Source organism: Trachinotus anak, unplaced genomic scaffold (assembly GCF_046630095.1).
Source record: "Trachinotus anak isolate AG129_WGS33_773 ecotype Australia unplaced genomic scaffold, CSIRO_AGI_Tana_v1 ptg000019l, whole genome shotgun sequence".
NCBI classification, from domain to species: domain Eukaryota; kingdom Metazoa; phylum Chordata; class Actinopteri; order Carangiformes; family Carangidae; genus Trachinotus; species Trachinotus anak.
The window spans coordinates 306,628-320,834 of NW_027273870.1; the positions used below are offsets into that span (position 1 = coordinate 306,628).

The 14,207-nt window shown below is 42.9% G+C and overlaps 1 protein-coding gene across 7 annotated transcripts in view; it reads left to right on the plus strand.

Moving 5' to 3' along the window:
* rab11fip4b (RAB11 family interacting protein 4 (class II) b) overlaps positions 1-14,207 on the plus strand; it is a 50,909-nt gene that overhangs the window by 15,088 nt on the left and 21,614 nt on the right. The window contains exon 1 of one of the 7 annotated variants that reach the window (XM_071503279.1): positions 10,594-11,058. The exons of 5 other annotated variants lie outside the window; for them this stretch is intronic. In XM_071503279.1, the coding sequence (XP_071359380.1) occupies positions 10,981-11,058 (78 nt within the window). In that variant the 5' untranslated portion in view covers positions 10,594-10,980. Of the gene's footprint in view, positions 1-10,593; positions 11,059-14,207 lie in introns of those variants that run through there. One more of the 7 variants, XM_071503281.1, reaches the window with a different exon arrangement.

The window sequence follows — 14,207 nt, forward strand, 5'->3', positions numbered from 1 at the left end:
TTTCTGTCTGTGTTTTTCTTGGTGCTTCACACCGTCAGTTACATAAAATGTTAAAATGCCATCATTAGAAAATAGTGAAGGCTGAATGGATGGGATTCTGTTGCTGTTGCTATTGTCTCAGCTTTACATCAGATTTTCAGAGGATTGAAATACTCACACAATAGGCTGATGGGACAGGAAGGGAATTATATTTAGTTGATTTGGAAGAGCACAAGCATCACTGCCTGGCAGTTTTTGGCACCGATGTGTGCGGCTTAGTTGGTTAATTAAAGTTTTGAAAGACTCTCATACACATAAAAATACACACACACAAACACATACACAGAGTCTGGAATAGAGACAAGCCCAGCAGAGTCCCACCAATGACAGTCAAGGACACACGGCCACCAAGCCGACATCATTATTCTGTAACCATCCAGCTATAAGGGAGGACTGCTAATGAACAGCAGCATCACTTCTTTCCTCCCTCTCTCTTTCTCTCCCTCTTTTCTCTGTCTATCTCTCTCCTGCACACACATGCACGTACACAATTGTCTTTTCTCCCATGATCTCACTGACTAGCAATGGCTATAAATCATATGCTCAACTGGCTCTCACTCCTTTCAGTTGTACTGTCCTTTCCCCAGTTTAATGTTTATGTATATGTGAACTGTACAAACACAGTAACATTAATTCTAAACCTTGTTATTTTTTTAATACTCTCATACATCCTGTGTTTCTCACCACCCCATCTTCTGCTTCCTCTCTCTCTACCTTCCCCTTCATCATCTCTGACACCATCAGGACACAGAAACACATGTAACAAATTCTCTTTCAACTTTCTGATGAATTATGCTTTTTATCGGGGTTTGATTGCCTCAGCCAATCCCACCATGGTGGTGTAAAGTTAGTGTGTGTCCCAGAGCTGTTTCCTCTACGTTATGCAGAACAGAGTTGCAAAATTTAACAAGTTACAAACTCCACTGAAGGTGCTTGAAATGTTTTATAGCGACATTCATATTGCTGATATGAGAATATTACATTGTTACATTTCAAGCTTGAGGCAGCGCTGTGAGATTGGAAGAGCCGCAAATTTGACACGCAAGGCTGGAGTCAGAGAGGATGCTGAAGAACATGGTTCCTCTTTTACTAGTTACTCTGGAAGTTTACACGACCTTATTCCGACTTTGTGCAGGCTTTGATTTTGTCTTTATCCCTGTGTGTGTGTGTGTGTGTGTGTGTGTATGTGTGCGCGCGCGCGCGTGTGTGTGTGTGTGTGTGTGTGTGTGTGTGTGTGTGTGTGTGTGCGCGTGTGCGTGCGTGTGTGTGCGTGCGTGTGTGTGCGTGTGCGTGTGTGTGGGACTTGCCGTCTGTTCGTGTACAGAGGTCACCTCCTGCCAGGAGCATCTGGGTGGATAACATGAAGCATGAGCTTTCAGACACACACATGCACACACTTGGAAGATGAGCATGTACATACCTACTTTATTTTCCGTGTGCTCACTTTCTGGGAGGCTAATTAGTTCTGTAATGCAAGTATGTTCACATACTTGAGTGTCTGCATTTTCAAAGTGATTGGCACAGGCTGGCAGAAGGCAGTTAATTAACCTTTAATTTGTCTTTGTGCAGACATGCTCCTGTTGCTCTACAGCTCTCTCTGCTCTCTATCACGTTTTACCAGATGGAGACGATGGAGTTCTATCAGAAGCACAACTGTTCCCTCTGTAGTGAGGCTTGCTGCTTAATGTAAGTCGGCCTTTGTTGCAAGTCAACTTTTTCATCCCTTTGATTTGTAACCAAAATGTACCTTTAAGGAGGAAATCACCTTGCTCCTGTTTTTTGTATTTTTCAAACCCTACAGTAGGTGGATAGAGAGTGTTGTTGCACAGATTGTAAAGACCTCTGAGGCAAATGTGTGATTTTGAACAATAGAACAAATGGAGCTGACTTGTGTAGAAAAACCATCTGGAACAGAAACGTAGTCAGTCCTTCACCAGCCGTCCACAACCACTGAGGATTGAATTTGCTCTTTGCAGTGATGGAGGGTTGTTTTTGTTTTTTGTTCTTTCACTGTCCATCTTCTTCTTCATCTTCTCTTCTACCCCTACTTTTTATGATGACTTAACTTTTCTTTTTTTTCTTTTTTCATTGTTCCCCGTAAAACGGAACAAAGTGCAGAAGAGACTACATGTGGACTTGCACATGACCCCCCCAACAAATGAAGAAGGAAGAATGAGAGGCCCAGTGCTTGTAACAAAGTGTATGAGTTTGCAGAGCATGCACATAATTTCAAATGTAAACGTTGATCTGTAGACGAATTTCTTCATGTACATGTCTCTATAAAAAAACGTATTCATGTCGTGACTGCAAACCATCATCAAAGCTGAAATAAGAGATTGTATTTAGCAAGTTAATGTCATGACAGGTTTAACAATAATATGTATAAGAATCAGTTAAATCACAAAAATGACCTAAATGTGCACAGGCTGCGCTGTGCCAGAGTGAGTGGATGATGCCTGACATGAAAGTGTCAGATGACCAGCAGGATGTATTTCTGTCATTTGCTTTTTTTTTTCCCCTCATTTACGTGAGTAGCTTTTTCCCCCAGTTTGTAGTCGTCTACTGCTGCCTCGAGACGGCTTCAGAGAACTGCTACTGGCTGGGCAAAAACATTACCCCTGTGCCATCTATGTGCCCAGGGTCATATTAAATAAAATGGCTAACTCTTTCATTTTCTGCCCCCCCTCCCTCCTCCCTTCTTAATTTGCTGTCTCTCTGCTCTGTTATCTCTGTTGACCAGTGCTGCAGGTCTGGGCAAAGCTCTGCTGTCCATCTGTCGGTCTTGTTCTCCATAATTAGTGTCCAGACCCTCCTATCTTCCTCTTTTCAAAGTGGATAAACGGAATTGCTTGCAGCAGCACTGTTGCCCCCAGCCTCCGTCTCTCTGCCCCCAAATCTGAGCCAGCGTTTTTCTTTCGTTGCTCAAGGCCAGTGAGTAAAACACAGCACCCTCTTCACTACTCCTGTTACCGTCCCTCTTTCCATTTTCTAACTTTACTTTCTTTCTAGTCTGCAGCTCTTGTTTTATTTGGGCCTTGCCTGATTTAATCATTGATTTTTCTCCCCCAGCTCTTTATATTCTCTCCCTCTCTTTCTCTCTCTCTGCAGTTCTTTTTGTTTCTTTATCCCCATTTTTCTCCTTTGTTTTTCTCAATTGCTTTCAATCAGTCCATCCTTCTTGTTTTCTCATCATCATCTTCATTTCTTTCTCTTCCCTCTCTTTCATTCTTTCTCCCTGTGTCCCTTGTTTCTTTCTGTTTGTTTAATTAGGTCGCTGATTGTCCTGTGATGTGTGGACTGCATAGAAAAGCTGTCACAGGAGCTCAGTTCTGGATCACTGCCTCCTCCTTCTCTCCCTTTCTCCCCCTTTTCATAAACAACAGTTAAACTCACTCACTCTTACTCCCACTCACAGTGGGAGTTATGGCACAGAGTTACACTCAGGGGCTGATTCACCGTCTGACTGGGAATTATCATAAAGGACACAAACTTTTTAGGGGCTGCGTTGTTTTGAAGTTTGTGGGAGATTTGCAAACACGATATTTAACAACAACATGTAAATGAGAACAGTTCTTCTCAGAAACACAGACTTCAGACTTCTGCTGTGAGGCTCTATGGGAGGAAAGTGAAGTAGTTCAACCAAATCTTTGAATTAAAAAGTAGATTTTTGTGCTCAATTGTTTTAGCTCCAGGAAATGTACCTTCATGCTGGTGTATTGCAAAAGTTTTGCATTGCAATATTTTGTTACACAACTTTTGACGATGAAAATGATTTAACATTGTTTTAGTTCTGACGTCAAAAGTGTAGAAAGTGTAGAAAAAGAGTCTTCGGTTGAGTTTGTACCAAGGTTACACATCAAATTCACATGTTTCCTCAGCCTCAGAGGCTCAGTTACAATTCAGTGATAGAGGAAGATGATGCTTCCACAAACTGCTGCAACAGGTGTTTCAGCAAAATTGTATTTCCTGCAGTGTCATAACACTGCGACATACAACGACCCACAATAACCACAGCTGGCTCGTAACCTTTTTCCATGTAAACAAGAACTGTGAGTAAATGAAGGAATCATCTTGAGCGAAGTGTTTACTAAGGCCAACTTCCTGTGTTAACACCCGGGTGTCTGTAAACCACAACACTGATTTCTCTTTGAGCAGGTGGAATAATACTGCAGTGGGAAAAACCATGTAGTTTTATTAATGTTGAACCGTAACACAGAGTGGTGAGGTTAAAAAAAAAAAAAAAAAAAAAAAGTGATACCTTTCCCATTCAGACATGGAAGAAGTTCATGTCCTGCAGAGAAGCGGATACAATCACACACGGATTGTGTTGGAAATCTGAAAGGAAAGGATCCTGTATTTACCAGAACTGAAATACTGGAGCTTGTCCTTAAAGAAAATGCTGAAGGTCTCAAAATACAGAGCTTTAAGATAATGTCAATCATTTAGTTTATCACATGTTTGGTCCCTACATGACATGCTGTGCCGGCACAGTTAGGGACACAAAGTGGAAATCCTCCACTGGCCAGACCGTCTCATTTCGGTTCGGCCTTCGTGGACTTCGAAGGATGCGACCCTTGAGTTTGGACATAGCTATTGTTTGTTTTGCAACATCTGCTAAGTACCATCCTGCTCAGTAGCCATATTCATTGAAGTCAGATACCTGTGTGTGTGTGTGTGTGTGTGTGTGTGTGTGTGTGTGTGTGTGTGTGTGAGTGTGAGAGAAAGAGTGAGAGAGAGAGAGAGAGGGCGTTTGTTGTATTTTTTTATCTCTTTGCAGAGTCCATTTATATCCCTCGACCTTGGCCAATGACTCCTGTCATGGTTCAGTGTTTTCCCGTCTGTCTGTCAGGCTAATTAGCTGCATTGTCTGGTTGTATTGTTTCAGTTCAGCTCACACCAACTGCCCTCCTTACCCACCGTAACCTTTTAATAGAGGAAGTGAAAACCTCCACTAAACACTGAACATCCTGAGGCTTTGTAATAGTTCTTCCTCACCTCCGAACAGCAAATACACCAGAGGTCGTTGATGTGATGGTTAATGTTTTATAGTTTTAATGTTGCTCTAACTTCTTCTTTAACTCTGATCATCCCCTTCTCTCAGCCTTTCTGTGGTATGTTTCTCTCTCTCTCGTTTTCCTATCTCAGTTTTCAATCAGAGTCAGACTTGTCTTTATTTTCCTCTTCCTCACTTCCTCATTGATTCCTCTGTCACCTGCTGTCCCAGTGGTCTGGTAGTGATTTGATGGATGCGAGGCCTTGTCGTGTATTGATCATCAGGCTTTGATCTGCTGTCAGTCAGATGTTAGCCGGGCCTGCTCAGCATACTGACAGAAGACTGTCTCTGTTTGTCCCGTCTCTTTTTTACTGATGATCTTGTTTCAAAAGGAAGAAAGCTTCAATGTAGATGCAGATTTGGCATCAGAAAGTTAAACTCTATCAGCCAATTAACGAGGTTTGTCATTGATGCAACACAGAAAAAATCAGCTCATCACAGCAGTGCATTGGCTAATATAGTAGGCGTGGGTGGCTCCCATCAGCATTGATGTAAACACATCACCTGGGTGAACCCACTAATTTTCTCTTTTCCTGCTGTGTTGTCGTTCAGAGCACAGACCTTGTAAACACACCTGTCACCTGTCCAACACGGGGCTGTTAAACCAGAAACAACGCAGCTACACTGAGCTGAGGGATGAAAGGGTGAATGCAGCCTCGAAATAAGTTTCAAAAACACACAATCACCGATCGGAATCTCCGACACTTTAACAGAAGCATCAACCCCGAGATGAGTTTTACCAATTTGCACCTCACTTATCTACAAATATATAAATATAAAAATATGTGCTGCCACTGCAGTTGAATGCTCCGTTGTTCTGTCATTTGCACTATTGCTACATATACTCCCAAAATAAATGTCCCTCCACCTGTTATTCAGTGACAGTGAATGTGACTTCAACTTCTCACCACTTTCTAAACATCCTTTCTGAATCTTGTCACATTTGACACTTGCCTGTTATTAATTTCCCCACTGTTGTGAATGTCCCCACTGTGTGACTAATAAAGGCAATCTTATCTGATAACCGTGACATAAATTGTGACCTTCCATAAACGGATACACTCCAACCATGTTAACAGTAATCAATACCTGCACAACTGTGTGAGAGCTTCCCTGCAGGCACCACTAACCCAGTGGCCTGTTTTCACTCGTGTTTCAGCCATATTGTCACCAACAGATTGATTTCTCTTGTGGGAAGTGGCTCAGCCCATATGTGTCTGAGCTGCAGGACTGCTTCAAAATATTCTGTGTTACTGGATAAATTACTACTTTAATGTAACTGCATGTCTGTGAAAGCTGATCAAATACTGCTTTATAGATGATTGATATCTGATATCTGTTCTTAGTAACAGGACATAATACTGGCCATGTGTCTGCAGTGCCAGTCTGCTCTTGCTCATGCTGTTCTTGTTTGTGTCCATCACACAGTGGTTGATATTGTCACATGGATTAAGTGCAAGAATAAGATTTATGAAGTCCATTCGTCAGTGTGAGTACGCCCTCATGTTGTTATAAGAAGCCGTGCCTTTAAAGAACGTGACCAGTCTTTTCTCCGTCATCCCTCATGTCGGGATGAGCTCATAAATGTGCAAATCAGGGCAGCAGCTAAACATTATTCATTAATCTGCCAATTACATTAGTGATTAGGTTGTAAATTTTTTGGTCTTTTGGTCTGTAGGATGATCAGAAAATAGCAAAACATGACAGTTTCCCTGAGCTTTATGTGTCCAAAACACAAAGATAATCAATAAACTATCATAGAGTTAAAAAAAACAGAGAATACCCTGGTGGCTGGAAACAGTGAATTGTCTTCATTTTTTAATCTATCACAAAATTTTTAGCCTATTAAATTATTAATTGTTTCAGCTGTAGTGCATCATTTGAGTCCTTTTATACGTGTACTTGAGTGTAAATGTGTGTTGCTGTGTGTTGCTGTTGTTAGGTGTTTGTCTATACGGGCTGTGTGTACAGTCTGTATGTGTGTTGCCTCCTGATGTAGTGGAGTCAACCTGAAATGTCATTTTGTTCAGACTCTGTTCAGTCACATGAACTGAGACTCAGTTATTCATGCTCTGATTTTTTTTTTTTTTTTTTTTTATGAAGCCTGTCAAAGGCAGAATATAAATGATTCTGCAGTTTTCAGCCTTTTCAATCTCTCTGTCACACTCTCTCTGACCCCTCCCCTCTCACCAACACCACCCACCTACATTATCATGATAGTGAATCTCACGCTGCAGATCTTAGGCTCTGTAACAGATGTCAAGCCAAATGTACAGTACTCTCCCACACCCCAGCTCTGTATAACAATAGAGGATAATTATGGTAAGTGTAACATTTGACATTATGTGTAGTTATCAATTATGCCAGAAATTACACATCTGTCAGTGTGGCACAGCTCTGCGGCCTCATCAGTCCCGGCCGTGATTCAGACTGCAGTTATGGAAATGATCAGGGGTGGGTGCACTGAAGGAATTCAGCAGGCTGGAGAATCAAGTGCGTCACAGAGGGTTAAAAACCCAGGGCTGGCTGAGCCGAGCAGTTAAAGGACACAGTGGAGAACTGCTGCCCTAACGGAAGTTTACTGGTGAATAACAACGTTGTTGGTACGTATGTGGTGGTGCATAGAAGCGTGTTTACTCGTGTGTGTGTTTTCTCTTACGTCCAGACCTCCGTGTATCTGGTAGAAGCAGCAGCAGAGTTATTGGCATTCACAGCTCAGACAAGCAGCCGACCAGCCCACTGCCCCCCGAACAGTATCCCTCCCTCCTTTATTTCTTGAGAGCTTCTTCTTCTCTCCTTTCCCTCTCTTATCTGTGGGGCCTCTCCCTCTCTCACTCTATCCATCTCTACCCCCACCCTCTTCCTCTACCATTCGTCTTGCTGCATTGCGAACCGCAGCAGCTGGTTGAGGATCCCCCAAGACCTGCTTCAGCTGAACTCTGCTACACACATTTGTTAGGTTGGTTTGGTTTTTAATACAATGTGGTTGCACTGTGCACAGTGTGTTTTGTGTGTGGAGGTGTGAATGTATTGGCTTTAACTTCCTGTCTGATCCTCTAAGAGGAGAATAATATAGATTTTTCATCATGGCCACCGACCCTCATCACTTTAATGTAATAATGTCGTCCCCTCTTTGAATAGCATTAACACAACTGTGTTAACACTTTGTGAAAGCATGTGGTGAAACCCAGGCCCTCGGCCCATAACGATGTGTTGCCGTCTGAATGAGGCAGGTAGACATGAATAGAATTGTAAATGGCTTCTGTGAAAAGGGGGAAAGGGGCCAACCCTCTAACAAATTGCACATAAACAAATAGCCACAGGCCATTGGTTGATCCACTGCCAACGTCTTTGAGAAGTAAAGGAGAGAGAAAGCAAGAGAGAAAGGAGGTTGTAGGAAGGCTGCATTCCTTTCCACATAATTAGGTTTTATTTGGCTCTGTGAGCTTGGATCATATCGTGTTCCTCCTCTTCATCATTCTCACCACCTCTCTCTCATTTTCATATCACTTCATCAGCACGAGACTACTTCCAACAACCACCGGGACTCCAGCAGCTACGGCTCTGCTGTGAGTCAGGAAATTAACAGAACACTGAAAATATGTCATTGGGTTGAAGAGAGAGAGAGATGTGAGGAGGTAATAAGGTCGCTGACATTTCCTTGTAATTTTAGTGGGGTTAAGTTTTGACTCAGCTGCCGTCAGCTCTTGCCAGATGCAGCTGACTCACAGCACTGCAACACAACGTAAAGTGGTGAAACCTGAGCTAATACAGAGACAAGACGTCCGTACATACACCCAGAATATCTGAGACTTTATCATCATTAAAATGACAAAACAGATATAATGTTTGAGGAGAGCAGACTCTGAGGAAAGATGGATGATAAAATAAAATAAATAAAAAAGGGACAAAAGCAGCATAAGGTAAAAAAGAAAAAAAAACAGAAGCTATCATCCGTCTCTTTTTATTTCAGGTAGCACAGAGACCGGAGGGGGTTTGTTGTGATGGCAGCAGAGTGTGATGTGATTTATGTTTCCAAAGCTTGGGGAACAGGTCCTTCAACTGTAAGTAGGACAAACGTATTAAGGGAAGTTTGATCGGGCAAATGATGCATACATATAGGAAATGTATCTGTGAAAATATATTGAAATCAGATTTCATCAAGCAGTTTGTGACCAGATGTAAGAAGCAGAAGTGTTGCATTTGAGAAATAAGACTGAAACCAGGTCATCGCATTTTCAGCCTCAATTGATTCTAACCTGCTCAGAGTTTGTTCACGTTGTCCTCATTTCAGTTGTGGCCCCAGTTTGTGGTCATTTAATGTCAGAGTCCTCAGGGGGACAAAGTGGAAAGGTGCCCGCTGATGTGAAGGTTGACTTCACACTAACAAGATACTACGTTGAATTTGAATTCAGAATTACTCCTGAAGAGCCTGAAGGGCCTGACGCCACCAACCCACAGTAACAGACCTGTTTGGAGCTGCTGGCTCCTCAGCGCTGACTCCCAGTTGTTTTCTGTTTCTCTGACTCTGACAAGAGTCTGGTCAGCATTCAGCTGGAATAGGAGCAATTTAAAAGATACAAGTGAGGAGTGTAGGACGGAGTGGCAGCTGAAAGAGCGATGAAATACCCTGCAGAGCTGAGACAGGAGTTTAAATACAGAAATATTACGAAGAGCCCACACACTCACGACTTCTGTCGACTCTCTGAGGAATAAATAATGTGTTTAAGGCCACGGTAAGAACCAGGAAACAGCTTAATGTGTAGATTGACCTCTGCATTTTTGAAAGGATTTCATGAGAGATTTGAGGATTTTTCTTTTTCAACTTTGAATCATATGGAGAAAATTAATTTGGAAACTGGATTAACTGTAGTTTCACCCAACTGCACAATACGTCAACAGTTTGAGAAGAAACTGGATATAAAGAATGTACGTTAAAGCTGAGGGATACAGCTAGTATAATCATATTAGCTTCAGCTAAAGATTATTTTCCATTATTGAATATTTTCTCAATTAATTGTCCATAAAATATCAAATATCGAATCTTTTCCTCTTGTGAAAGGACACGGGAGGGATTTTATCTTTGAGCTGTTTTTAGTTTTCGAGTGAAATGAGCAGCAGATGCCTCACCCTGCAGAGCTTCCTCTCCTCCGTTCTCCTGCTGGTTAACTGTGACCAACCACTCCGTCTCCTCTGTCAGACCCACCTCGTGGAATCTGCTGCATCACTGACGACTAACTGTTTCAGTTTTAGTGTCAGTCACCTCCCTCCCCCTCTTCACAGCCCACACAGCCACTGGCCTCCCCAGCAGAGACAGACAGAGGCAGGCCGGGGCTTGATATGCAAATATAGCCTGAGTAGGCGGCAGCCGAGAGCAGAGTGTGCAGCAATGTGAGGACTCCAACAAGCCCCACCCACAGAAGCCAGTTGCTAAGCAACCACCAGTAGGGGGGAGGCGGGGTGGAGGCGGGGCCATGAATTCAACAACTGTTGCCTGATCTGAGCTCTCACTGTGTGAATACAAGTCAGCCGGTAAACCAGCCAGCCAGAGAGGGACAGTGTGAGGGTGTGAGGTGCAGAGTCTGTGCTTGTGTTTGTGTGTGAGTGTGTGTCTGTGTGTGTGAGAGAGAGAGAGAGGGGCAGTGTAGGAAAAGCCAGGCAGCCGGTGCAGTGTTTTAAAGTGAACGACACACTGCTCCGCTCCTCTGCCTCTCTTTGGACTATACCACTATCAGGGACTCACCCTTTGGACTATCCCGACTCTTCCTCCTCCTCTTGCCTTTGAAGGGAACACCTGTGTGTGTTGAGTGTGTGTGTGTGTGTGTGTGCGTGTGTGCGTTTGTGTGAGTCGAGACAGCAGACTTAGCCCTAGTGATCAGGGCGATTGGATGACTTCGGTGGATGAGGGTTTGGCTGGTGGACAGAGGGGGACTGCTTTCCATGGACTCCCCTCACTAGTAAACGGGGTAAGGAACCAGACTGCACCCACGCTGCTGAGTGAGAGGGTGATGAAAGATCACTTGACAGAATGAGAACAAAACAGAGAAAGGAGTCAGAAGAGAGAGATGAGGGTTTAGTGAATGAAAATAGCTCAGATAGTTTATATGTGAGAGGGAAGACTGGCGAGTTAAAGGGGGGCAGTTCAGCTGCAGTGCAGAGTCCATTGTCCCCCAGAATGCGTTTGAATATGTGGGTGGTGTTGCATGTAGTTGACCCTGCCTCACAGCTTGCACGTCTGTCTCGCTCAGCTGTTCGTGTCATCACACGGCGCTGTCCTGTCTCTTCTCATCCTTGTTTGTGTCCCCTCCTGTCATCTGTCCCTCCTGTTCACTTTCTGTTGTTCTGCTGCGGTTCAGCGTCTCTCTGAAGGTAATGGGATTAATTGGAAACCAGGCTAACTGGAGGACGAGGGAATGACAGAGAGAGGGAGCGAGAGTGATCAAAAGAAGTGTGCAGGGTGGATGTTGATTGACCATGCAGGTGCAGAGAGATTCAAAACAAAAGAGAAGTGAAGAATAGCACAGGTTTGCTGTCCAACAGGACTGAGAATGGTTTTGGTAGCTGCAAGTTATTTTGCTGTTTATTCTGTCCAATGTTCAACATTCAAATTGTTGCAGGAGGAAGGACATTACTGTAGAAACTGTTGAACTTGACATCATATTTTAATTATTTAGACATTCTCCCGTGACATAAATCACCAGTGACACTTTATTAAAATAAAATGTGTATTTTGAAAATAGGCTTAACTATGTTTTAGATCGTAGGGACGTGTAGATGATGAGAGGAATGATAATACTTGTTGTTGGCAGTGACGCTCTGACTGTATTGTCCACAGTATTAAACTGTGGACAATACAGCTGATGCCTGTTGCACTCTCTGTACCTTCTAATATTCATTCATTAGTCCAGAAATAGAAAAGCAAGGTGAGTTTTATTTGTGTTGTGGTGATCTCAATAGCAACATGTGACGTCAGACTCTAGCCGTTTTGAATGCTCCTGGTCTGTGACTGGACGTTACATAATGAGATTTACTCTTCCTCTGCCGATCATGAAATTCTCCTCTGATTGTTCCGGGTCTGAAACGCTCCTAGAAGACTTTTGTTCTCCACTAAAATGATTAAGCTTATTAGACAGATTGTTTATTGTAACTGCAGAGAGTAGCTACAGAGCACAGGTACTGAGACAATGGAATGTAGTTGTAGTATATTATTGGCATGTAGTTGAAAGTGGTTGCATCACAGGCAACATTAAATTGATGTTGTTTTCTTTGAGAAACAAAAAGCAAACTGGCTTTCAGCCAAGTGTCTTTGACAGGGCACAGTGTGTACACCAGGACTAGAATAACTAGATTAACTTACAGTACTTAGCTGTGCTGGATGAATGGAGGCTAATCTGCAGCGGTCACTCCTCACACTGATACAGACACAGAGGAACAAAAAACATCTTCACACAAATACATTTACATCCTCCTCTTGAGAGACAAACATTAAACCTGGAATTTGTGCTGAACATCTTCAGAGGCTTGTTTGGTTCCTGTTTTCCTTTTGGAAAATGTTTTAAATGAGGTTTTTCAAGCACAGAATACAAACAGCTGACAAGGGGCAGCGGCTGGACCACCTGCTGAGGGTCTGCCACCAGTGACACTGAAATGCCTCCATTCAATGGTCCGCAGCAAGAGGGCTGACAAACAGTCGCTTTGAGAAAGACAAAGCACTTTGTTAAAGAAAAGGCAGCGAGGTGCTGTCAGAGAAAGGACGAGCCGTACGCCAGACACAACACACTTCAGCTGTGAGATACTTCAGCAATAGATAAGACTGAGAGTTGGTACGTGCTTGTGCTGCTGGGTGTGAACTTCTCCTCTAACTTCTCCATAGTGATGATGATAACTCAAAGGAAACATGACTGAACCATCCCAAACAGTGAATCAGTGGACCGCAGACAGAAAACACTCATTCTCGCGTTTCATCACCTAAATGTGAAGATTTACTGCTTTTCTGTTTGATATCACTGTTAATTAAATGTTTTTATGTTTTTGGCCGTTGGTTGAAATTGTTTGGGGCATTTTATTATTTTATTATTTCATCAGACAATAGAAAAAAAATTATGGATTAATAAATACAGAAAATAATAATCACTTGCTGCCCAGTGGATTGAATCACTGTCTGTTGTAGGGCTAAAAACAGAACAGTCATGACTTTGGTTTGACTTGTGCGTGTTGATGTCCACTTCCTGGTTTTGATGTGAAGCAGTACTGTGTCTAATTCAAACACACTGTCGTCAACAGAGCGACAGTTCAGAGCAGGTAGTTGACACCTCGAGGGGAAATGGGCCAAATAACCTACACACCTGTCAACTCCCTCTCATAATCACTCTTCAGTATGACACTAATCGTCTTTGTCCTACATTTGGATTTTTGTGACAGGTGCTCACTCAAACATTTAGCCTTAATTTTTACTTTGAAGTTTCTCTCTCCAGGACACGTTTACACACAGATAAAGTGCCACACTGCACTGGAAGCCTCTTTTTTTTGGATATGTAGAGCAGTGAGTGGATGTTGTGCACCAGCATCAGTCAGCAGGAAACACAGGTTGCTTTGCATGCAGCTTTGTAAACAGCAATTAATAGACCAACTTGTCCTGTCATGTTCCTGGGGACTGTGTCTTTGTAATTAAAGATGCAGTTTACACATTTATTCACACACAGAAACACACAAACAAAAAAAAAGTAAAAGCACTCATCGCTCATGATCAAGGGATGTATTTCAAGTTCGCCTAGTTTAACACGCCCTCACACACAGGCTGAAACATGAGGATCTGTGCTGCGGCGTTATCCCTCAGCTGTGACCTTTAACTGTCACTGCTTCCTGTGTCGACCCTTTACTCTGAACAGAACCAAAATGTTCAGCTAAAAAATACATTTTCACCTTAAATCACTCTCTTGATGTCAGGACTAGTTAAAATGACTCCTTCTGTAGGACTTAGCTCGTCTTGTTTCTGAATCCACAGAATGACGTCCTCATAAAATAAACCTCACAGGAGTAAACACACACACTGCTTCACAGCTCGGGGTTTCCTGTGTGTGTGAAAGCTGGGTTTCACTGAAAATACCTCCACAGT